The 25,289-nt window shown below is 45.6% G+C and overlaps 1 protein-coding gene across 2 annotated transcripts in view; it reads right to left on the bottom strand.

The window, feature by feature from the left end:
- Positions 1-586: 586 nt before the first annotated feature.
- Positions 587-25,289, bottom strand: part of LOC144500796 (junction plakoglobin-like) — an 82,704-nt gene continuing 58,001 nt past the window's right edge. Inside the window, exons 6-17 of one of the 2 annotated variants that reach the window (XR_013499014.1) lie at positions 24,001-24,202; positions 19,058-19,202; positions 16,865-16,968; positions 13,783-14,121; positions 11,724-11,879; positions 11,472-11,591; positions 10,056-10,206; positions 8,315-8,436; positions 3,841-3,877; positions 3,269-3,435; positions 1,677-2,002; positions 587-885 (exon numbers count right to left, since the gene is read on the bottom strand). Coding sequence is in view for 1 of the 2 variants with exons in the window: in XM_078224260.1 (XP_078080386.1) it covers positions 3,293-3,435; positions 3,841-3,877; positions 8,315-8,436; positions 10,056-10,206; positions 11,472-11,591; positions 11,724-11,879; positions 13,783-14,121; positions 16,865-16,968; positions 19,058-19,202; positions 24,001-24,202 (1,519 nt within the window). In the remaining variant the exon portion in view is untranslated. Of the gene's footprint in view, positions 2,003-3,268; positions 3,436-3,840; positions 3,878-8,314; positions 8,437-10,055; positions 10,207-11,471; positions 11,592-11,723; positions 11,880-13,782; positions 14,122-16,864; positions 16,969-19,057; positions 19,203-24,000; positions 24,203-25,289 lie in introns of both variants that reach the window. The other variant, XM_078224260.1, reaches the window with a different exon arrangement.

Genomic DNA, 25,289 nt, shown 5'->3' with positions numbered 1-25,289 from the left:
GGGTTTTTCATGATGAATGTTTCAATGACCAAGTAAAATCTGCTCCCTCCCAAGGTTCAGCTCATAGTGGCAGCTTTAATCTGCAAGGTAGAGAGAGACATTGAGAAAAAGTTGAGCAGAGTTATCCTCCTCCTATCAGTTTGGAGGGGGAAATCATAATGCAATTGTATTCAAAAATATACACTGGAAATGTGAAATTCAGTCCCTCAAAAGGGAGTGGATAGTGGGGAGAATGAGTTCCCACGGTCTGATGGGGTCCACAGATCTTTGGTAGATGCAGCTGTCAAGCAGCATATTGCTGAGGTGGGTAAATGTTCAGATGCAGACAAGTCATGATCTGATTGAATGGCAGAACAGACTATCAGGGGCTGAGTGGCTTCCTCCTGCTGGTCATATACACATCTGCTCAATTGTCTCTCACCAGGGAATATTTGTACAAATCTCACCCCCTCCGGAGATTAAAAAGAGTTGAGTCAGATTTGTGAAGGGGTGGGTGCACACAGGCTGAACTAAAAGACCTTGTTCCATGTATTGTATGTTCCAAATTATTTGTGATATTTCGAAAAAGCAGAAGCCAAAACCGCGTGTGGTATATTGTTTTTAATTTGCTTTTTACAAAACTTACAGGAGTTATCAAAGGTGGTAAATTGAAACCATGCTGTGTATGACTGACCTGTATCACCATACAATTTACATTTTAAAAGGAAAACTGCAATTAATCTGAAAAGCTGTTTAAAATGTTTACAGCAGGAAAAGAAAAAACCACACAAAAACACCAGCCACCATTAATATAAAGATCAATAAATCAGGAGAGACAAGCGTCAGAACATTCCCTCTGCCTTGTTGAAATATATACTGGGATTGCTAACACACAAACAGAAAATGCTGGAAAATCACAGCAGGTCTAACAGCATCTGTGGAGAGAGAATAGAGCCAGTGTTTTTAAATCTGGAACATTAGTCTATTTATTTCTCTTCACAGGTGCCATCAGTCTTGCTGAGATTTTCCAGCATTTTCTGTTTTTGTTTCCAATTCCAGCATCCGCAGTATTTTGCCTTCATCTTGGGATGACTAACCTCGGGATGGGCTTGTGGCCACAAGCTGACTGCAGAACAAATGCAGACAGACAGTCTCTGCTTCCTGTCACCTGGTCAGATGGACCTACAGCTCACGCTGACTCCCCACAAATACTCCACTACTGGAGCTCCAAGGCATTGGCTTTCGCAAACCAAATGGAGCTCCGTGTAGTACATTCCAGCAATGCTCCGATCTGAACTGAGGAGCAAGCAAGGGAGCAGAGACACAAACTCCACACACTACTTATTTAACAGTCTAAATCCACTGGGTTTATCTGCAAAATTTAAGTTAATTAATTCAGCAAAAAAAAAGCTCCCTGATCATCACTTAGCGATTCTCATTCTCCCAGGAGAATAATTTCCTCCCATCTTGAAAGGGTGCAACATCAGCAAGTGTAAATTACAGATTGAGAATGAAAGCTTATTTTTGATGCTTCTAGCAAGTCCCTTGGGACTGGCGCAGAATAACTGAAAGTTCACCTGTCTCCACAGACACTCACTCAATTTGTGTTAACCAGACAGAAAGTCAAAACATTTTGCATAAATGTAACCTTAAAAGTTTCTAAAACGACAATGAAGCTGGTTTTTTAAAAAAAATGCTTTGGTAAAATGTAGTGTTCTCAGCTGAGAAAAGGGGCTTGTCAGAGGAAGGATTTTTTTGTTTCTTTGAAGATCGGATTACAGAGAAACTGGCTAAACAGAACTGAAACCTTTAGACAGATTGGAGATTGCTCACTGAAATTTTCCCTGACACCAAAAATTTCCTCAATTAGTCCCACACTGAAAGGCTCCAGATGATGCATCCCGCAGGCTTTCCTTGACGCGTGTTAGGCACTTCTACTCAACATCCGAGTCTCTGCCACACACAAACACTCTGTTAAAAGCAGTTTTACTGATCTCTCCTGAACCTCATCCGCAGTTCAAAGCTGTCAAGAGAAAAGATCAAAGTCAGAATCAGCAAGACAAAAATCGTTCCACAAAACCCATCCCTCCCATTAGTGAGAATGCTCGGCTCCCAGCCACTTACTCGACACATCAGTCAATGTCACAGGAACAGCGGCAGCAAAATGAACCATCCAACTACAGTCACTGTCTGAAGTACAGGAGCAGTGCATCCACATCATTTTCTGGCTTTCCCATAGTTCTTCCCCCTCTATCCCAGAGAGCATCGACTATTTTTAGGGTACAGGTTCTGCTGGAATTGTGAGGCCAGCAGCAAGCCACAGCTATCTGGTTGGGAAGTGCATCATGGCATGACCAACTCTGCCCCTTGTGCAGCATGGGCAGAAGCTCTTGCTCAAAGTCAGTGAATATCAATGGGAGAACACTGACTCTTGTTGTCTCCTTTGGCCCAACCCAGCATTGTACAGGAACTGGGACAACCCCGCCAATCTCAGACCAGTTGGGCGATATTACCCATGGCCCAGTGCATCACACTCTTACCTCCATGGGCTCAAACCCCTACTCCAAAGACCTGAACCCATAATCAAAGGCTGACACTCCCAGGGTCACTGCTGAGGGAAGGCTGCACTTCCAGAGCACCATAATTCATGAGACATTAGACCTCATCAATCCAACTGAGACCCCATGGTCACTAGCTCAAACAACTGTAGGAGAGATCTACCACTCTGCCGGGGTCCTAGCCAATATCTATTTCTCAACCAACATCACTAATCAGAATACCTGTGCATTCAACTCGCTATATGTGGGAGCTTGCTGTACACAAATTGGTTTCCACGTTTTCTACATTGACTACACTGTGTAAATATTTCATTGTCTGTTAAACGTTTTCGGATGTTGTGAGACTATGACAAATGCTACTCAAATATCAGGTGTTCATCCTGCTCAGAATAATTTCCCAAATGTCCCGCTGGAACTGAATCGCATAGTTTCCAAGTGGAAAGAATTGAAAATACCTGAGCCTTTAAATTTAAGAAACTTGAGCTACAGTCATCAGGTTTTCTGGTCTCAAGCATGCTAGGAGATGATGTTTGGTTATGTTTTATAACAGAAATTTTATATTCCCTCAAAACGTCTGTTTGATTCAGTGCAGGAGGCCATCATCACGTCTGCTTTAGCTCTCGTGAGTGTTATCCAACTGATCTCACTCTCCTGAATGTGGACAACCTGATGCCAAAATAAGGTTTGACATTTTACAGAGTTGCCAGAGTTGCACCAGAAGCTGTTCGTACCTTGTGGAATGATTCACGTGAAGTCTAGCACTGATAGCTGCCCTCGCCTGGCATTAACCCATGCCTGTCCATAGGGTACCCATCATCAAGAGCATTCACCATTTCTTCATCCACATCAAAGCCAACCTCTTGGTTTCCATAATGCTCAACAGTTTGAGGGAGAAGTGCTGTGAAGTCAGATGTGTTAGAAAGAAGTACAAACAAATAAGATGCCATCAGTGCCAACAGAGCCAAAGCAACATCCCCCGTCCTCCCCACCCATTCATTTGGATTTGCTCCAAAGAACAGCAAAGAACTCAAATCCCAGAAACACTTCTACTCCAGAAGACAGAACAGACTGTTACTGGCAGATTCAATACACATGTCAGGCTCCCACAGATTGCAGCACAATGCAGACCCAAGGGGAGGCACAAACTACACTCAAACTATCCATCCACCCTGCATTAAACAGCTCCAGTCACACACTGGGCAACAGCATACAGTTATGAGTGTTTTCAAGGTATCTGGACACCAGTTGCATGCACACACACAGCCACACAACCAATGATATTTCAATCGCTCTTTACACTTACCATCGTGATAAGCATCTGCAGCCATCAGTCGCTCAGCCTAGGGTGGATAAAGCAAGTATTAGCAGGAGTCAAGTAAGAGTGCCTCCTCAAGCCCTTCCCTCAGCCCCTCCACCTTATCCTCAGCAGACCGGAGGGTTGGGAGCAATTCAGCAAAGGTGGTCAAAGGGATTGATAGAGGAGAAAATACAGTTCGAGTGAGCTTGTGGGGAACAGAAAGACGATGAGAAGAGAAAAAAGATTGAAGGTGGCAAAAGTTGGTCTCTTATATTGAAACAGAGGAAGGCATAATGGGCAAAGAAATGGCTGATCAAATAAATAGATACTTTGGTTCTGTCTTCACAAAGGAGGACAAAAACAACTTATCAGAAATGTTGGGGAACACAGGGTTTAATGAGGGGGAGGAACTGAAGATCAGTATTAGTAGAGAAATGGCGTTGGGGAAATTGATGGGATTGAAGGTCAATAAATCCCCAGGGCCTGATAATCTACGTCCCAGAGCACTCAAGGAGGTGGCCTGAGAAACAGTGGATGGATTGGTGGTTATTTTCCAAGATTCTATAGACTCTAAAACAGTTCCTAAGGATTGGAGGGTAGCTAACGTCATTCCTTTATTTAAAAAGGGAGGTAGAGAAAAAAAACAGGGAATTATAGACCAGTAAGCCTGACATTGGTAGTGGGGAAAATTCTAGACTCCATTATCAAACGTTTTATAGCAGAGCACTTGGCAAACAGTGGACAGAGATTGGATTTACAAAAGGAAAAACATGCTTGACAAAGCTACTGGAATTCTTCGAGGATGTAACTAGTACAGTCGATGAGGGGAGCCAGTGGTTTATTTGGACTTTCAGAAAGTTTTCAACAAAGTCGCACACAAGTGATCAGTGTGTAAAAGTAAAGGGACTGGGGAGTGTGTATTGGGATTGGGGAGAGTGTATTGGGATTGGGTAGTGGGATTGGGTAGTGGGATTGGGATTGGGGAGAGTGTATTGAGATTGGGGAGAGGGATTGGATAGTGGGATTGGGGATAGTGTATTGAGATTGGGGAGAGGGATTGGGTAGTGGGATTGGGATTGGGTAGTGGGATTGGGATTGGGTAGTGGGATTGGGATTGGGTAGTGGGATTGGGATTGGGTAGTGGGATTGGGATTGGGTAGTGGGATTGGGATTGGGTAGTGGGATTGGGATTGGGGAGAGGATTGGGATTGGGGAGAGGATTGGGATTGGGGAGAGTATTGGGATTGGGGAGAGTGTATTGAGATTGGGGAGAGGGATTGGGTAGTGGGATTGGGGATAGTGTATTGAGATTGGGGAGAGGGATTGGGTAGTGGGATTGGGGATAGTGTATTGAGATGGGTAGAAAACTGGTCGGCAGACAGGAAACAGAGTAGGAATAAATGAGTCTTTTTCCAAACGGCAGGCAGTGACTAGTAGGACTGCAGGGTCAGTGCTGTGACCCCAACTATTCATTACATATATATTAATGATTTAGATGACGGAACTAAATGCAATATCTGCAAATTTGTAGATGACACAGAGTTGGGTGGGAGGGTGAGCTGTGAGGAGGATGCAGAGATCCTTCAGTGTGACTTGGACAAGTTGAGTGAGTGGCCAAATGCATGGCAGATACAACATTATGTGGATAAATGTGAGGTTATCCACTTCAGTAGCAAAAATAGGAAGGCAGATTATCTGAATGGCTACAGATTGAGGGAGGGAAATTTGCAATGAGACCTGGGTGTCCTTGTACACCAGTCACTGAAAGTAAGCATTCAGGTACAGCAGGCAGTTAAGGCGGCAGATGGTATGTTGGCCTTCATAGTGAGAGGATTTGAGTACAGCAGCAGGGATGTCTTACTGCAATTATACACGGCCTTGGTGAGGCCAAACTTGCAGTAGTGTACACAGTCTGGTTTCCTTGTCTCAGAAAAGGATGTTTTTGCTACAGAGGGAGTGCACACTAGACTGATTACTGGGACGGTGGGACTGACGTAGGAGAGATTGAGTCAGTTAGGATCATATTCACCAGAGTTTAGAAGAATGAGGAGTGATCTCATAGAAACATATAAAATTCTAACAGGACTAGACAGGGTAGATGCAATAAGGATGTTCCCAATGGCAGGGGTCATAGTAGAAGGATATGGGGTGAACCAGTTGGGACCAAGATGAGGAGAAATCTCTTCATCCAGAGAGTGGTCAGTCTGTGGAATTCACTACTACAGAAAGCAGTTGAGGGCAATACATTGTATGTTTTCAAGGAGGTGTTAGTTATAGCACTTGAGGCAAAGAGGATCAAAGGATAAGGGTGAAAGCAGGAAGAGGTTACTGAGTTGGATGATCAGCCATGATCAGAATGAATGGTGGAGCAGGTTCAAAGGGCTGAATGGCCTACTCCTATCTTTTAACGTTTCTATCCCCTGCTGACCAGAGGATATGGAGGGGGCTGGAGGATAACATAGAAACATAAAAAACATACTTCTGCAGACTTTCAATTCTCACCCCACTTCAAAATGACAGCCTGCAAACTCATCGGTGCTCTGTCACCGCCAGCCCAGAACCCCAGCCAGTCTGCATGGATGGCAGCCAGATCTGGGCTAAGAGGAGGCCGAGCAGTGGCTCCCCCCAGGCCCTGTTCCCAGCCCCCTCTTCCCTCTTTTTTTGCTTTCAGCTTTTCTCCATTGAAACATAGAAGATAGGAGGAGGCCATTCAGCCCTTCAAGCCTGCTCCGCCATTCATTACGATCATGGCTGATCATCCAACTCAATAGCCTAATCCCCACTTTCTCCCCTTAACCTTTGATCCCATTCTCTCCCCCCCCCCCACCGCCCCCCAAGTGCTTTATCCAGCCGTCTCTTGAATACATTCAATGTTTTGGCAACAACTACTTCCTGTGGTAATGAATTCCACAGGCTCACCACTCTTTGGGTGAAGAAATGTCTCCTCGTCTCCGTCCTAAATGGTCTACCCTGAATCCTCAGACTGTGACCCCTGGTTCTGGACACCCCACCATCGGGAAGATCCTCCCTGCATCTACCCTGTCTAGTCCTGTTTCGAATTTTATAAGTCTCTATGAGAATCCCCCTCATTCGTCTGAACTCCAGCGAAAACAATCCTAAACTAATCAAATCTCTCCTCATACATCAGTCCCGCCATCCCCGGAATCAGCCTGGTAAACCTGCGCTGCACTCCCTCGAGAGCAAGAACATCCTTCCTCAGAAAAGGAGACCAAAACTGCACACAATACTCTAGGCCTCACCACACCTCTGACTCTTCTGAACAAAATTGATAATGGGGCAGTCAAAGATCTCCGCCATATTGGCAGGAGAACTGGCCAGAATAATAACTCCACTTCCTCCAATCACCAGATTTCTTCCCTCCTGCCTTTGTAGCTCCTCCAATCATAGGTTCAGTCTCAGGTGGAGCAACAAACACAGGACAGAGGGTACCTGTGATTGGAGGAGCTGGAGCAGCCTTTTTTTAATTCATTCATGGGCGTCACTGGCTAGCCAGCAGTTATTGCCCAACCCTAGTTGCCCGAAGGCATTTGAGAGTCAACCACATTGCTGTGGCTTTGGAGTCACATGTAGGCCAGACCAAGCAAGGACAGCGGACTTCCTTCCCTAAAGGACATTAGTGAACCAGATGGGTTTCATGGTCATCATAATGTGGATGGTAGTCACGAGCTCCGAAAGCTCGTGTGGCTTTTGCTACCAAATAAACCTGTTGGACTTTAACCTGGTGTGGTTAAACTTCTTACTGTCTTCATGGTCATCAGCAGATTCTTAATTCCAGATTTTTTTTTAATTGAATTCAAATTCCACCATCGCCTCCCCGATAGGGGAGACAGAATTGCTGATTGGAGACAAAAACAGAAAATGGTGGAAAATCTCAGCAGGTTTGATATCTGCGGAGACTGGATGGCCCTTCAGAGCTCTGAAGAAGGGTCATCCAGACTTCAAACGTTGGCTCTATTCTCTCTCCACAGATGTTGTCAGACCTGCTGAGATTTTCCAGCATTTTCTGTTTTTGTTTCAGATTCCAGCATCTGCAGTGTTTTGCTTTTATCTCGGATTGGAGATCTGTTCCTCATGGATTCTGTCTCTCCCTTGCTCGTTCCAATCAAACTGCACCATTTTCCCACTCTCACTGAGACACCTACAGCTGTTCAACCTGATTTGGACTATGGAGGAACCATCGAGTAAGGTATTATATACTGAGACGATCTTTCCTGAAATTGTTCCTCAGTCTTTGACTTTTCCTGGGCTACTTGAAGTTTTGAGAGTAAATTCACCCAGTTCCCTGCCGTATGTTTTGAACATTGGTCTAAGACTGACCCGTTTACTTTTCCCCAGTCTGAAGCAGAATCTATCACTGTCCCCTAGCCAACTTCCCATCAATGCAGCTGCTGTTCCCTTAGGGGTTAAATATTGCTAACGTTGTGGTGTCAGGGAGTGGGGTGTGATCTAGAGTACGTACCGCATTCCAAGCCTCTGGGTCATTTCTAAAGAGGGTGCTAGTCAATTCAACAGACAGTCGCTTCCTGTAATCCTGAGGCTTGTCTTCCGATATCCGGAACAGCACTGCTGCAGCGTAGGTGGCTACGGAGCAGAGAGAAAGAGTCAGTAACTCACCTGGGCCGTGTCCACAAACGTGATGTTAGTGTACCTTTAAGAAAGGTTTTTTTTAAAATCATGGTTTCTGCAGCTCTCTCAGCCTCAGCTGATCTCAGTGCTGCCGGGTTGGCTACCAGATGCCTTTTTATTGCTCCTTAAGTGACTTGGACAGGAGTTGTTTGTTTTTACTTCAGGATTTTTTAGAACTCTGCATTGTTAGGAGGGAAAAAACGGATTGGCAGGTCAGGTGACAGAAGTTCATTCTCAGTTCTGAGTTGCAGTTTAGTTTTTAGAAGGGGCAGCCAGCTGAAAAAGAAGTGTTTTCTCTGTCCCTGTTTATTTTGGAAATTCTGCTGGGTATCTGAAAGCAAGCTCTTGCCTTCCTGCAGTAAAGATTCTGCGGTTGGTGGCTTGACCAGAGTGTCTCACCCTGGGGTTCTGAGAGGTTGCTTTGACTTCAAACTGCTCTGAGTAAATCCAGAGAACTGCAGGCTTCAACCAAAAGACTCAATATCCAGTATCATAGAATCCCTACAGTACAGAACACCACCATTCGGCCCGTCGAGCCTGCACCGACCACAATCCCATCCAGGCCCTATCCCGTAACCCCACTCATTTACCCTGCTAATCCCCCTGACACCAAGGGGCAATTTAGCATGGCCAATCCACCTAACCCGCACATCTTTAGATTGTGGGAGGAAACCGGAGCACCCCGGGGAAACCCATGCAGATATGGGGAGAACGTGCAAACCCCACACAGACAGTAACCTGAGGCCGGAATTGAACCCGGGTCCCTGGCGCTGTGAGGCAGCAGTGCTAACCACTGTGCCAACCTTCAGGTGAGCATTAGTCTTTGCTATGTTGAACTTGTCTAAAGGGTTTTGTCAATGGAAGGTTTTGGTTTTGATTGGAACACATTAGATATATTTGTTAAGGGTTACACACTAGAGTGGTCATTTTGGTTTCTTGTTTGTAATTGGTAAAAGTTCTTGCTAACTTTCTTCCTATGCATGTTAACTACATTCTTAAATAAACTTTGACAAAAGCTCCCTCGTGGGCCATTTGAAATTATACCTGAAGTGAAACCTATCATGCTTATCCTAGCTAAATTCAAGATGCAAAAGTTATGATCCAGGCCAGCTTCTGACCTAAACCATAACACAGAGAAATTCAAAATCTGCAGCCCGAGACTGAGCATGCCCAGACAGAGACGCCACAGTTCATAATCTTTACAGCACACAAACAACAGATTCAAGTCTGTGTTTCTACTCCACATGAACCTTTGCCAGCCCCTCTTCATTTAGCTCTCACCATAACTGGTTGGTTTCTCCCTCATTCGAACTCATCGACTTTTCTGGTTTAGGGATTGACTGTCCAGTATGACTTCTATTGAATTTTATTGAAGAATTTGCTTAATCCCTCCCGTGACATGACATCTCAAAGCCTGACCGACCTTTCTGACCTGTCCAAAGGCACTGGGATTAGTTATAGTTCCTCTCCTGCCCTTCCTCACTGCAGTCCTACTGGGACTCCCCTAACAAAAGCACCCCATTTCCATCCCACAGGTGACAGTGGGTGCCACCAGGAGAATGTCTATCACTTACCGATACCCTCGTTCATGGAGTGCAGCATCTCAGTGAGGGGCGCTGTCGCTCCCTCTCGATCTATTATCTCGGCTGCCTCCCGGTCCTGTGCGAGTTCACAAAGGACACCGGCTGCAACACGCTGGATGTTTTCAACAGGAGAGTACAGGAGCTGAAGGGGGGAAAACATAAAACACCGTCACTGGATTGCATGGAAATCCAAATATAAACTCCCTTTATTGAGTGACAATGATTTAACACTTTCAAAGTATCATTTCATTCCTGACATAAGTTTTCCTCACCCTTGTCCTTGCTGGGAAATAGTTTCACACACCTAAGCGTGCTAATATCTCATTCCAGTCTACATTATCCAGTTTGTTTTACTGCGGGCTAAGGGTGGAGTCAGGAAGCACCTTCTGTCTTCAACCTGAGCCCAGAGCTCCCTTCCAGTGAGATTCACGGGAAAACAACTGATAATAGGTGCAGAGGAAGAGTTAATCATAATCTCCCGGCCTCATCCAATTTTATATTGCTACTGAATTATTGTTTCCAGTTAAGCTGAAGTTTAAGTCAATGTAAATTATCCTGGGGCCAGTAACCATGTAACCGTGGTCAGTAGTAACAACTGGCTTAAAGACAGAAACTGAATAATTTTCTAACAGGATGGAGAGGAACAGTTCCACGGGGAAAGCATGAAAATTTATTTGATATTACATCATACCAAAGTTATAATCAAAGTTTCACTCGGTAGAAGAGTGCTTATATTCGACCGGAATAAATTGATTGATTAGATTGGGTGCAGTGAATGCAAAAAGCAATTTAAGTAACGATAAACAGAGTTATTGATAAGGGATAAATCTACGAAAGTACATCTCCATATGAGGAGTTTAATTTTTATATAACGAAATGTAGAATTCTGAGAATTGCTACTTGTGGGAGATTGTCCAGTCCCTGACCACATATCAGATAGACTTCACAGGCTATGAATCATTTTAGGATGTGAGGATGTGGAAGTTGATATACAAATGGGTGGCACGGCAGCATAGTGGTTAGCACTGCTACCTCTTTGCACCAGGGACTCGGGTTCAATTCCTGCCTTGGGTGACTGTGTGGACTTTGCACGTTCTCCCCGTGTCTACATGGGTTTCCTCCTACACTCCAAAGATGTGCAGGTTAGGTGGATTGGCCAGGCTAAGTTGCCCCTCAGTGTCCAAAGATGTGTAGGATAGGTGGATTAGCAAGGTTACAGGGATAGGGTCTGGGCAAGTTACTCTTCCAGAGAGTCGGTATAGACTCAATGGGCTGAATGGCCTGTTTCCACACTGTAGGGATTCTATGATTAATTGCAATTTTTTCCCATTCAATCACATTCCATGTCCTGTTTGAATTTGGGAATTGAGAAAGGAAACAGGAGTTTTAAGAGACATTGCTGCTTACCTGGACAAATAGTGGGATTGTGTTGAGATGAGTGATTTCAGCCCGGTTAATGTGATCCCGGGCAAGAATGTGCAGCGCTCCTGTGCAGCCTTCCACAATCTCATCCATTCGTACTCCATCCTGGTGGGTCACAGGTCACAGATTAATACAGATGCAGCGAATCACAGGCATCCATCATGCACACACGGTGTTTTTTGCTGTCATTCATTTATTGTAACTCTTGGATTGTACCTGGAATCACCTTTTACCTACCATGTACTGCTGCTGTCCACCTCCAGACGCTTGTAGTTGTGTTTCATGGTGAGCTTTCACGAGGAGCTGGACAAGTCGGGGAATGACACCATTTTCCCGGAGAGGAGCGTGATTAGCTGGGCACAACGCCAAGTTACGGACAAGCCCAACAGTGGCCTGGCAGGTGCACGTAGACAGGGAGGGAGAAAGCAGAGAATATATTAAATGAAAATTAATACAGATTCCATCATTCTGAAGGCATGCGTGCAGCAACAGCATAGAACCATAGTAACATTGCAGCACAGGAGGCCATTCAGCCCATCTTGTCCATGCCAACCCGAGGACACCCAGGTGCCCTTTCTAATCCCACCTTCCTGCACTCTATCCATAACCCTGTGGATTACAGCATTTAAGGTACAGATCCAGGTACTTTTTAAAGAGAGTTTAGGGTCCCTTTAGGTGGTGGTAGAGGCGGATACAATTACAACATTTAAAAGACATTTGGACAGGTACATGGATAGGAAAGGTTTAGAGGGATATGGGCCAAATGCGACTAGTTCAGTTTTGGAAACCTGGTCGGCATGAACAAGTTAGGCCAAAAGGCCTGTTTCCATGCTGCATATCTTGAACTTTGCCTTCACCACCCAGAGTGAATTCCAGATGTCCACTATCCTCTGCGTAAAAAAGTTCTTCCTCGTATTCCCTCTACACCTACTGCCACTTATCTATATGCCCTGGTGGAGAATTATACAACCAAGGGAAACAATTTGACCCTGCCCACTCTATCTCTGCTCATAATTTTGTACACCTCTATTAAGTCACCCCTCAGCCCTCTTTGTTCCAAGGAAAAACAGACACTTGTTATTGCTTTGCAATCTGGCAAAATGAAGACCTCAGGCTGTCCAATGCCTAGAGGAATCTGAAAGGGCCTGATAGGGTAGATGCTGAGAGATTGTTTCTGCTGCTCACAGAACCTAAATCATAGGGGGCACAGACTCAGGGTAAGGGACAGATCATTTATGACAGAGATGAGGAAAAATTACTTCACTCAAAGGGTTGTGAACCTTTGGAATTCTCTCCCCAGAGGAGAGTTGTGGATGCTCCACTGTTGAATATATTTAAGGCTGGAACAGAGACAGAGTTTTGGTGTCTCAGGGAATTAAGGGATAGGAGGAGTGGGCTGGAAAGTGGAGTTGAAGCCTAAGATTAATGGCACTGAATGGTGGAGCAGGCTCGATGGGCCGTATGGTCCACTCCTGTTCCTACTCTTGTGTTTTTAGTCCATCCTCCCTTGTGTTGGGATGGGGGGCTCAGCTGGTCATGTGGCCAAATGCAGACCCCCATCCTCCTGCCCAGCTGGTGAGTATACAGCTGAATTCACGCTGAGCACACCCAGGTTTCTGATCACCCGGCACATACCATAACATTTAAAAACCTTTTCTTCTCGGGACGTGGGTGCCTGGTCAATTTATTATCCACCATCTTCCCACGGGAAAAAAAGGCCAACTCCTGGGTCAAAATCCTGGAACTCCCTCCCTAACAACATTGTGGGTGTTCCCACACCACATGGACCACAGCGGTTCAAGGCAGCAGCTCACCACCACCTTGTCAGGAGTAGTTAAGACCGGCCTCTAGCCAGCAATGCTCACAACCAGAGAATGCATTTTAAAATACAGGACTGGAGGCACATGTGAGGCTGACACTGGGTGACAGGTACTTTCCCTCAAGGACATCAACAACATTGTGTGTGTTTTATAATAATTTGGCTGATTCATTCAACTCAGTTTCTCAATCTTCCCCAGAGGGATATGAACTCTTTAACCATTGCGAGTCCAACAGAAACCCACTTGCATGCCAAACACACATTCGCATCTCAAACTGCCTGGGTTCTGCAACCTCAGCTCAACACTGCAACAGAGCGGGCCATCCGTATGCCTAGCACATCCCCCCACACCCCAACCCCATCACACCACACTGAGCAAGTGCCGCCAACCCCCCTCCAAATACAAAGCAGCCCCTGGTATCAGAGCCACAGCTGCTGAAATCATGGTTTCCCCCTTGGCACTGAGCACAAATTCACCTTGATCAGAGGCCAGTGGAAGGGCTGATTGAGAAGTTTGACCACGGCAGGCATGCCATAATTGAAACGCACTTTGTTCTGGGCAATCTCAGCCTCTGGGTGCCTGCTGGTAAGGTGCCGGAGAGCACAGACCGCTGGCTCAGTGATGTCCTCCTTCTCACCCGCTCTCAGTACGGTGTGGACCAGGGCCTCGATTCCATCCACCTGGCACACCACCATCTTGTTCCTTGCATTGTTGCAGGTGAGATTAGAGAGGATGCCAGTGGCACAAGTCAACACATTAATGTCATCTGAAGGCAGAAGCTGGACCAGTGTGGTGAGAAGAGTATCTAACCCCTCCTGCAGACAAGAATATACCTCACATTAGTGATTATACAATTCACATCTTCATAAACTTACCCATTAAATTAAAACACTTAGCCAACCCATCTGTTCCCATTCCATCAACCTCAGCTCAGCCTTTGATTCAGTAGGAAGTCTTACAACACCAAGTTAAAGTCCAGTTGGATTTTAACCTGGTGTTGAGAAACTTCTTACTGTGTCCACCCCAGTCTAATGCTGGCATCTCCACATCTCAGCCTTTGATTGATTAGCGGAGGAAGTTAGACGGGTTGTACGGCTCCCCCTGCACGTTTTTGGGTGCAGATTTTCTTTCTCTCCCCTTTTCAAGAGCAATTAGGGATGAGCAATAATGCTGATCTAACCAGCAACGTCCACAACCCATGAATGAATTTTTTTTAAAGTTTAAGTTTAGTTGCCACACCCCAGCGCCTGTTCGGGTACACGGAGGGAGAATTTTAGCACGGCCAATGCTCCTAACCAGCACATCTTTCAGACTGTGGGAAGAAACCGGAGCAGCCGGCGGAAACCCAACAAGGGGAGAACGTGCAAACGCTGCACGGACAGTGACCCAAGCCAGGAGTTGAATCCAGGTCCTTGGGACTGTGAGGAGGCAGTGCTAACCACTGTGCCACCCATCCCTCTCGTGAAAAACCTTCTCATGTCCTCAAGTTCCTGACGAAAGTACCTAGCCTATTTTCTTGACCTTGACTACTTCCTGTGGTACTGAGTTTGACATTCCGACCCCTCACTGGGAAAGAACGTTTCTCATTTCCCTACTGGATTTATCAATGACCATCTCGATATTAATGCACAGTTTTGCTAAAAGCGGAAACATTTTCTCAACATTTATCCTGTCCTATCTATTCATAATCGTACAGACCTCCAAGAGGTTGCCTCCAAGTCCTGCTGTCAAGAGTTTCTGCAGTAGAGTCATACCCATATGGAGCACAGATTTCAACACTGCCCACAACATCCTACCAGCTCGTGGGAAAGACAAGGAGGCATTTTAATCTTCTCTTTGCACTTGAAGTCTCACTCTGCACTGACTCAAACGCCAGAGCCTCAATACCCTCCCACGAAGGCACTGCCCCCAATTCTCCAGGACTCGGCTTAACATTCAATTACAACTACCGCGATCGCAATACAAAACCTGGTTTGCATGGAGTCCCTGTTGTGAACTTGTATTCCAAGTTTACTATCTTACCCTTCCATTCTCATCTAGCCACCCCATGGCCCAGTTACCCTCCCCCTTCACATGACAGCTGCAACGTCACCAACTCAACATTGCTGAAACCAACTTGCTTCTCAATCCACTGCTAGAACTTGGGGAGTGCAGATGAACAGAGACCCAAATTCCTCAAAGTGCGAACATTGATGGATAAAGCCATAAAAAGACCAAAACATTCATAAAGAGACGTGTACAAGAGCTAATGGAGTTATACAAAAACAGATTTAGCTAGACTTTCGTTAGGAGAGGTATGGGTTAGTCTCGGTAATGGTGATCTGCAACTCTTACCAACTGATGTAAAAACACATCTGGTGAGTAAGCTAGTGTAAGTATACAAGGTACCCATTATAGAAAGGACATTAAATTCAAAGTGCCAATGTGAGATTCCCATGGTGGGAAACTAGGGGAGACGGTTTAGATACTTTCTCCTTTGTTTAATCATGGGATCTGGACGTTGCTGACAAGGCCAGCATTTATTGCCCATCCCTAACTGCCCTTGAACAGCGTGACTTGCAAGGTCATTTCAGAGGGCAGTTTAAGGGTTAACCACATTGCTGAGAGTCTGGAACCAGATGGGTTTTTACAACAATCGATAATGGGCCACAATTACTGAGACGCACTTTATATTCTGAATTTATTAATTGAATTTAAATTCCACCAGCTGCCATGATGGGAGTTGAACCTATGTCCCTTAGCTTGGACCTCTGGGTTACTAATCTCAACATTAGTCCAGTGCTCTGGCCACTATACCACCATCTCCCCACTTGAGCAAGAGAAGGCTACAAGAAGATTAGCTAGAAATGATAACCTATAAAGGGTTTGAACAGAGTGAATGGGTGAGAGAGTGATGAGAAATCAGACCTGTTGTCAGTGGGTTGCTGGGCCATGGAGCATAGGCTTTGACACCGGGAGTAGTTAAAGTCTAATTGGAAATTTGACTATATATTTGAGGTGAAGGAAGACACAGGGCTATGAGGAGAGGGGGGCAGTGGAATTCGTTCCGAAACATTCTAACAAAGATTTGACACACAAGTGATGGGCTGAGTGGTCATTTATTCTGTTGGAAATCTCAATGGTCTAATTGCCCGATCGTGACCCAGATTTGAGAGGCCCTAGGGAAAGTTGAAAACGTTGAACAGAATCGGACAAAAACGCCACCTCATTCCGGAGTTAATAATCCAGGCTGAAAGGGTCGGCTGTGGCTCAGTGGGTCGTGCCCTCACCTCGGAGTCAGAACATTATAGGTTCAGGCCCCACTGCAGAGCGTGGAATGCAGGCTGACACTCTCAATGCAGTACCGAGGGAGTGCTGCACTGTCACTTTCGGCTGGGCGTAAAAGATCCCACTGCACAATACAAAGGAAGAGTTGAGAATGCCCCAGAATCACAACCATCATTTATTTCTCAAACACCTGAAACAGATTATCTGGTCATATTGTTGGGATCTTGCTGTGCGCTTCATTACAACAGTGGCTACACTTCTCAGTGCAATGCCACAGTTAGCAAGCCTCACCTGTTTCGTTGCTGCATCAGAGAGGTTCCTCAGTGTCCACAAGCAGTTTTGAACCAGTCTGGGGCTGGAGCTGCCCAGGTGAGAGCCCAGTGCCTGCATCCCACCTGTCCAATAAAAGACAAACTCAATTCAGTGAAACAGGGTTAGCATGCGCAAGGCTTGGAGCTCTGACAGCATCAGCTGAACAACTTGTGCAGCCTAACAACTGTTCAGTGATCAGACAGAACATCTCAATGCAGAACAGCTCTTCATCTTCTGTGACCATGCAAACCAGCAGCTCAGTGCAAAGCTCCCTCGCCAAGAGGATATCAACACAACAGAGCTTGCATCGAATTTACAGCACAGCAACAGGCCGCTTGGCCCGACTCATTTGTGCTAGTGTTTGCTCCATCTGAGTTTCCTCTCACCCATTTTCAAATCACCCCATCTACTTATCTTCCTGTTCCATCCTATCCAGCTTCCTCTTGTATGTATCTATACTATCCACCTCAACCATACCCTCTGGGAATGAGTTCCACATTCGGAGTAAAGAAGTTTCTCCTGAATTCCTGATGGGATTTACTTTACTATCTTAAACTGATTAACCCCAATTCTGGATTTCCCAATCCCGCCCCCATGCTCACTGGAAATTTCTTCTCTACATCAACACTATCAAAAACCTTCATGTTGTCCCAGAATCTATAGGCTAGTAATGTGCTCATTACCCATTACTGGAGCTTAATGTCTTAACAGATATCCCTCCCCATGGATAAAAATTGATCAGATGAGGTCCCTGGCTCAATGAGGTGATGCACAGCCTTGTGTGGTACCAAGACACGAGAGAGTCAAAATCAGCAAGGAAATCATTCCTTTCCCTGCTCATTATGGCCACCCAGTGCTCCCCTGCCAGAGTACAGGCATGAGAGATACAACACGACTGTGCTCAACTGCTTCAGGCCTGGGAGTGGGAGCAAAGAGTGGTCAACATTCTTAGAACATCCACCTTTACCCCTTTATGAGGATTTGTGGGTTGTGGGGAAGTCATGGTTCTCGGTAGAAGAGTTACCAAATCTGGTTATGCTGTATTCTGGGATGTTTCATCAATGACATCTTCAGTCCAACCTCCTTGCCATTGGCTGCCCAATGTGACAATTGGTTAATAATGGTGGCCAAAATACCCAGAATCTTCAGTTCTGGAAACACTCCTATTTAGTTTTAATGGAAAATTTGTGCACTAAGAACATAAGAACATAAGAAATAGGAGCAGGAGTAGGCCATCTAGCCCCTCGAGCCTGCCCCGCCATTCAATAAGATCATGGCTGATCTGACGTGGATCAGTACCACTTACCCGCCTGATCCCCATAACCCTTAATTCCCTTACCGCTCAGGAATCCATCCATCCGCGCTTTAAACATATTCAGCGAGGTAGCCTCCACCACCTCAGTGGGCAGAGAATTCCAGAGATTCACCACCCTCTGGGAGAAGAAGTTCCTCCTCAACTCTGTCTTAAACCGACCCCCCTTTATTTTGAGGCTGTGTCCTCTAGTTTTAACTTCCTTACTAAGTGGAAAGAATCTCTCCGCCTCCACCCTATCCAGCCCCCGCATTATCTTATAAGTCTCCATAAGATCCCCCCTCATCCTTCTAAACTCCAACGAGTACAAACCCAATCTCCTCAGCCTCTCCTCATAATCCAAACCCCTCATCTCCGGTATCAACCTGGTGAACCTTCTCTGCACTCCCTCCAATGCCAATATATCCTTCCTCATATAAGGGGACCAATACTGCACACAGTATTCCAGCTGCGGCCTCACCAATGCCCTGTACAGGTGCATCAAGACATCCTTGCTTTTATATTCTATCCCCCTCGCAATATAGGCCAACATCCCATTTGCCTTCTTGATCACCTGTTGTACCTGCAGACTGGGCTTTTGCGTCTCATGCACAAGGACCCCCAGGTCCCTTTGCACGGTAGCATGTTTTAATTTGTTTCCATTGAGATAGTAATCCCACTAGAGGCACATCCAACCCCATGCTGCAAATCCAACCAGCAAAAAAAAAACCCCATACATTATTTCAAGAATATCCAGGCAGATTAAGCAGAGTCCCTGAAAGCAGTTCATTCAAGTCAGGATATGCAGAGCACAGGGATCTGGTCAGGAGATAAAGAATAGTCAGAACAGAGGGTGGCATAGGGAGGAGACAAGCAGTTACCAGCTTCCACAATGGCAGGCTTGTTACTGGGGCAGACAGACAGAACTTTCAGCACACGGCTTGTGGTCCAGAGTAATTTCTCGTAATTGTAGGTCCTCATGATATGAACAAGGGCATCAGGGCCTCCATTGGCCAGAATAATCAGCTACAAAAACAAAACAATCTCTGGTTACAGACTTTCACTTGACAAACCGCACACTAACAGCCATAATCTAATTCAGAAAGGACACACCCAAAATAACAGCCTACGGTCAAATCCACTCAACGTGTATACCCCATCCCCCACAATTAAAACCGATATTCTAGTTTAATCATAGAATAAAACAGCAATAACTGGACCCCACAATGATATAGAATCCCTATAGTGCCATTTGGCCCATCAAGCCTGCACCAACAACAATCCCAACAGGGTTTATCCCCGTAACCCCACATATGTACCCTGCTAATACCCCTGACACTAAGTCAATTAACAATCGCCAATCAACCTGCACACCTTTGGAGTGTGGGAGGAAACTGGAGCACCCGGAGGAAACCCATGCAGACATGGGGAAAACATGCAAATTCCACACGGACAGTGGCCTGAGGCCAGAACTGAACTTGGGTCCCTGGCGCTGTGAGGCAGCTGTGCTAACCACTGTGCCACCGTGCTGCCTAGCCATGGCTCAATGACTAACACTCCCGCTTTGGAGTCAGAGGTTGTGGGTTTAGGCCCAACTCCAGAGCCTCGAGTCCAACAACCAGCGGCAGTGCTGAGGGAGTGCTGCACTGAAGGGGCCATCTTTCACTTGAGGCCTCAAAGCGAGGCCCCATCTACCTTCTCAGGTAGATATAAACCAGTCATCATTCAGAAAGTTTGGGGGGGGGGGTCCCCTCCCCAATGCCCTGCCTGAATTTTTTTTTTAAACCAACATAACTCAAAGAGATTACCTGATCATCATCACATTGCTGTTTGTAGGATCTTGCTGTGTGAAAACTAGTTGGTATGCTTCCTTTACAACAGTGACTACAATTTATGAAGCACTTAGTTGGCTGTATGGCATTTTTGGAGATTCTGACTAGTGTAATGGGTTAGTAGAATAGATATGCTAACAAGTGACACAGATGGTGACACGGTCAGTCAATGTTAGAAATGGAGAGAGGGGGAAAGGGTGGAACAGAGCGGACACAGGAGAGACATACCTACTCTGTAATGTCCTTTATATAAATGCAGAGCGCTAATAAACCAGTTTAAAGCACGTGCCAGAGTAAGACAACAGTCTGTTGAGGGAAGAACGGTCACGCACACCAGGAGCCAGGGACTATGCTAACCAAAGCAGGTGAAAGGTGCTGTACAAATTCAGGTCTTTTAATCTTTCATTTATCTGTGCTCCTGTTTGCATTCTGATGATCCAACTGAACCTTCACTGATACTGAGTGACAAATATCTCACTCTGCAGTCTTTCCAATTATTCATACTTACGTGACTTGAGAGGTGTAAGAGGGATTCAAATTCCTGGGACATTGGAGCTGGTTCTGGGGGAGGTGGGGCCAGTACAAATCAGACGGTCTGCCCCTGGGCAGGACTGGAACCAACATCCTAGGGGGAATGTTTGCTAGTGCTGTTGGGGAGGGTTTAAACTAATATAGCGGGGGGGGGATGCAGGAAGTCAGAGGGAAGTAAAGTGGGGACCGAAACAAAAGGCAGGAAGGGGAAAAGTGGAAGGCAGAGAAACCAAAGACAAAAATCAAAAAGGGCCCCATTACATCATAATTCTAAGAGGGCAATAAATGCCAAAAACAAGCCAGAAGGCTGTGTCTCAGTGCGAGGAGCGTTTGTAATAAGGTGGATGAATTAACTGCACAGACAGTCATTAACGGATATGATGTAATTGGGATCACGGAGACCTGGTTCCAGGGTGACCAGGGATGGGGACTCCACACCTAGGGGTATTCAATATTCAGGAAAGATAGATGGAAAGGAAAGGGGATGGGGTAGCGTTGCTGGTTAAAGAGGAGATTAATGCAATAGTAAGGACATTAGCCTGGACGATGTGCAATCTGTATGGGCGGAGCACCAAAGGACAAAAAACTCGAGTGGAAGTTGTGTACAGGCCACCAAACAGTAGTAGTGAGGTTGGGGGTGGCATCAAGCAGGAAATTAGAGATGTGTGCACTAAGGTTACAGCAGTTATTATGGGTGACTTCAATCTGCATATTGATTGGGCTCACCAAACTGATAGCAATGCGATGGAGGAGGATTTCTTGGAACATATAAGGGATGGTTTTCTCACCAATATGTTGAGGAACCAACTAGAGAGTAGGCCATCCTAGACTGGGTATTGTCTAATGAGAGGATTAAGTAGCAACCTTGCGGTGCAAGATCCTTTAGGGAAGAGTGACCATAGTATGGTAGAATTCTTCATTAAGATGGAGAGTGACACAGTTAAGTCTGAGACTAGGGTCCTGAATTTGAGGAAAGCTAACTTCGATGGTATGAGATGTGTATTGGCTAGGATAAGCTGGCAAAAGAAACTTGAGGGGTTGACAATGGAAAGGCAACGGCAGACATTTAAAGAACACATGGATGAACTTTAACAACTGTTAGAAATAGTGGATGCATTGGTGATCATTTTCCAGCATTCTATAGACTTTGGAAGAGTTCCAGTGGATTGGAGGGAAGCTAATGTAAACCTATTTTTTAAAGAGGAGGGAGAGAGAAAACCGGGAATTATAGACCGGTTAGCCTGACATCGGTGGTGGAGTCAAATGGGGAAGGTGGCTCATCCATGGCTAACAGGGGAAATCAAGGACAGTGTTAAAGACAAAGAGGAGGCAGATAAATTGGCCCGAATAAGGAGCAAACCTGAGGACTGGGAGAAATTTTAAATCCAGCAGAGGAAGACAAAGGGTTTAATTTGGAAGGGGAAAATAGAATACAAGAGTGAGCTTGCAGAAAACTGACTGCAAAAGCTTCTATAAATATGTGAAGAGAAAAAGACTGGTGAAGACAAATGGAGGTCCCTTACAGTCAGAATCAGGTGAATTCATAATGGGCAAGAAAGAGATGGCAGACCAGCTGAACAAATACTTTGGATCTGTCTTCACTGAGGACGACACAAATAACCTTCCAGAAATACTAGGAGTCAGAGGGTCTAGCATGGAGGAGGAACAGAAGGAAATCCTTATTAGTCAGAAAATTGTATCAGAGAGATTGCTGGGATTAAAACCTGATAGGTTCCCAGGGCCTGATGCTCTGCATTCCAGGATATTCAAGGAAGTGGCCCTAGAAATAGTGGATGCATTGGTGATCATTTTCCAGCATTCTATAGACTTTGGAAGAGTTCCAGTGGATTGGAGGGAAGCTAATGTAAATCTATTTTTTTAAAGAGGAGGGAGAGAGAAAACCGGGAATTATAGACCGGTTAGCCTGACATCGGTGGTGGAGTCAATTATTAAGGATGTAATAACTGAGCATTTGGAAAGCGGTGACAGGATCGGTCCAAGTCAGCATGGATTCACTGAAGGGAAATCGTGCACAATTCTTTTAAGGATGCGACCAGTGGAGTGGACAAGGGTGAACCAGTGGATATTGTGTATCTGGACTTTCAAAAGACTCCACACAAGATCACACACAGTAGATTAGTGAGCAAAATTAAAGCTCGTGGTATTGGGGGTAATGTATTGACGTCGATAGAGAACTGGTTGGCAGACAGGAAGTAGAGGGTGGGGATAAACGGTTCCTTTTCAGAGTGGCAGGCAGTGACTAGTGGGGTACCACAGGGTTCAGTGCTGGGACCCCAACTTTTCACAATATACAATAATGATTTGGACGAAGGAATTGAATGCAGTATCTCCAAATTTGCAGACAACACTAAGCTGGGTGGCAGTGTGCGCTGTGAGGAGGATGCTGAGAGGCTGCAGGGTTACTTGGATAGGCTGGATGAGTGGGCAAATATTATATAATGTGGATAAACCTGAGGGTATCCACTTTAGTGGCGGTTTAGGAAAAAGGGAAATGCAACATGACCTGGGTGTCATGCTGGAACAGTTGCTGAAGATTGGTATGCAGTGAGGGTAAAGCAGACAGTGAGAAAAGCTAATAGCATGCTGGCCTTCATAGCAAGAGGATTTGAGTATCGGAGTAAGGATGTCTTGCTGCAGTTATCCAGGGCCTTTGTGAGGCCACACTGAGTAGTGTGCACAGCTTTGATCTCCTAGTCTGAGGAAGGACATTCTTGCTATTGAGGGAGTGCAGCGAAGGTTCACCAGACTGATCCCTGGAGTGGCAGGACTGACATATGGAGAGAGACTGGATCGACTGGACTTGTACTCACTGGAATTTGGAAGAATGAGAGGGGATCTCAATAGAAACATTTAAAGTCCTGACGGGACTGGAGAGGATAGATGCGGGAAGAATGTTCCCGATGTTGGGGAAATGCAGAACCATGGATCACAGTCTAAGAATAAAGGGTAAGCCATTCAGAACTGAGATGAGGAAGAACTTCTTCAGAGTGTTGTGAACCTGTGGAATTCTCTACCACAGAAAGCTGTTGGGACCAGTTCGTTAGATCGTTCAAGAGGGAGCTGGACGTGGCCCTTGTGGCTAAAGGGATCAATGGACAGAAAGCGGGAGTGGGATACCAAAAGTGCATGATCAGCCTTGATCATATTGAATGGTAGTGTAAGCTCGAAGGGCCGAATGGCCTACTCCCCGCACCTATTTTCTATGTTTCCTCTTCATAGGATTACATCACTCTGCCATTTCACTTTTAGACACTGCTGCACCAATATCAAGGTCAGACCTTGAGAACTGTACAACCCACCAGGAAGATGCACAACCCCATCACTGAAAACTGGCAGTGGGGGGTGGGGAGCTTGATGATCATCCCAGTCCACCTCCCCTCCGCAGCCCCCTGCCCAAGGTCCAACAGACACCACCCTATCCATCCCCAGAGCGCGCTCACCTTGCTCTCTTGATTACCATAAGCCAGCAGCTGTAGGCAATCTGTGGTGATGGCGAGGAACTTCACATTGTTCTTTTTTAGCAGAGGAACCATCTTCTGGAGCCCATCAGCCAAACGAACCGCCATCTTTGCCCCTTCCTGGTGCAGGAGCAGGTTGTGGAGGGTCGTAATGGCATAAAACAAGATGGAGTCGACAGGAGAGCTGGTAAACAGACAGACATCAGTAAACAACAAAATCTACAAATAGGTGAAAATACAACGTTTAGAAGGCTGTTAAAAAGGCATAGGGGAGCCTTGGTTTTATAAATAGAGGAATAAAGTACAAAACAAGTTATTTTAAACCTTATAAACATTGGTTAGGCCTCAGCTGGAGTAATTTAGAGCATTTAATTTTGAACATCACACATTAGGAAAGATGTCAAGGCCATGGTGAGATTCACTCAAATGGTACCAGAGCTTCAGCTAAGGTAGAGAGAGACTGTTGCTCATGAGAGACTGGCGGCACGGTGGCACAGTGATTAGCAGTGGAGGGATTCTATGATTCTGAGACTAGAGAAGCTGGGATTGTTCTCAGAGCAGAGGAAAAATAAAAGATATTCAATATCCTGAACAGTTTTGATTTACTGTTTCCAGGAAGCAAAGTATCAGAGGAACACAGACTTGAAGAAGTGATTGTCAAAAGGACACAAAACAGAGATGGCCAGAAGCAGATTCAAGAACTCCTAAAGGGGAATTGGAAAACTACTTGAAGGCAAAACATTTACAGGCCTGTGGGGAAGGAATAGCAGGGAAAGCTAATTAAATAACTCTCCCAAAGAGCTGGCAGAGACACGATGGGCTGAACAGGCTCCTTCTGTGCTGCATCATTGTGTGATCCTATGAAATCTCCCATTTCTTCTCAAAGTTGATGACTCTGGATACATTTCCTTGGATACCAGGGAACCTCCACCCCAGTAACACGATTGTTTTAAATTATGGGCAAGATTCATAGTCACTTCTAAGGGCTGGAGAAAATAAAACAATTTAAAATTCTCATATTGCACTGTGGGATTTGAACTGAATCCCTGGGTCAGTACAAGACTGTAAATCAGGCAGCTGCAATAGGCTGGGCAAAGTGTGCAGTTAAGATTCCGAAACAAGTCCAAGGATCTTCAACTCAATGCACTGGTACAAAGAGGAGCTTGGTACGGGCGAGAGGGAGGAAAGGATACTGAATTAGCTACAGCTTGTATACAAGTTCGTCCTTTAAGTACACGGAATCCTCAGGTATTCTAAGAAGCTTCAAGTGT

This window comes from Mustelus asterias, chromosome 11 (assembly GCF_964213995.1).
Source record: "Mustelus asterias chromosome 11, sMusAst1.hap1.1, whole genome shotgun sequence".
NCBI lineage: Eukaryota > Metazoa > Chordata > Chondrichthyes > Carcharhiniformes > Triakidae > Mustelus > Mustelus asterias.
This window is presented reverse-complemented; position numbering and strand designations above follow the sequence as displayed.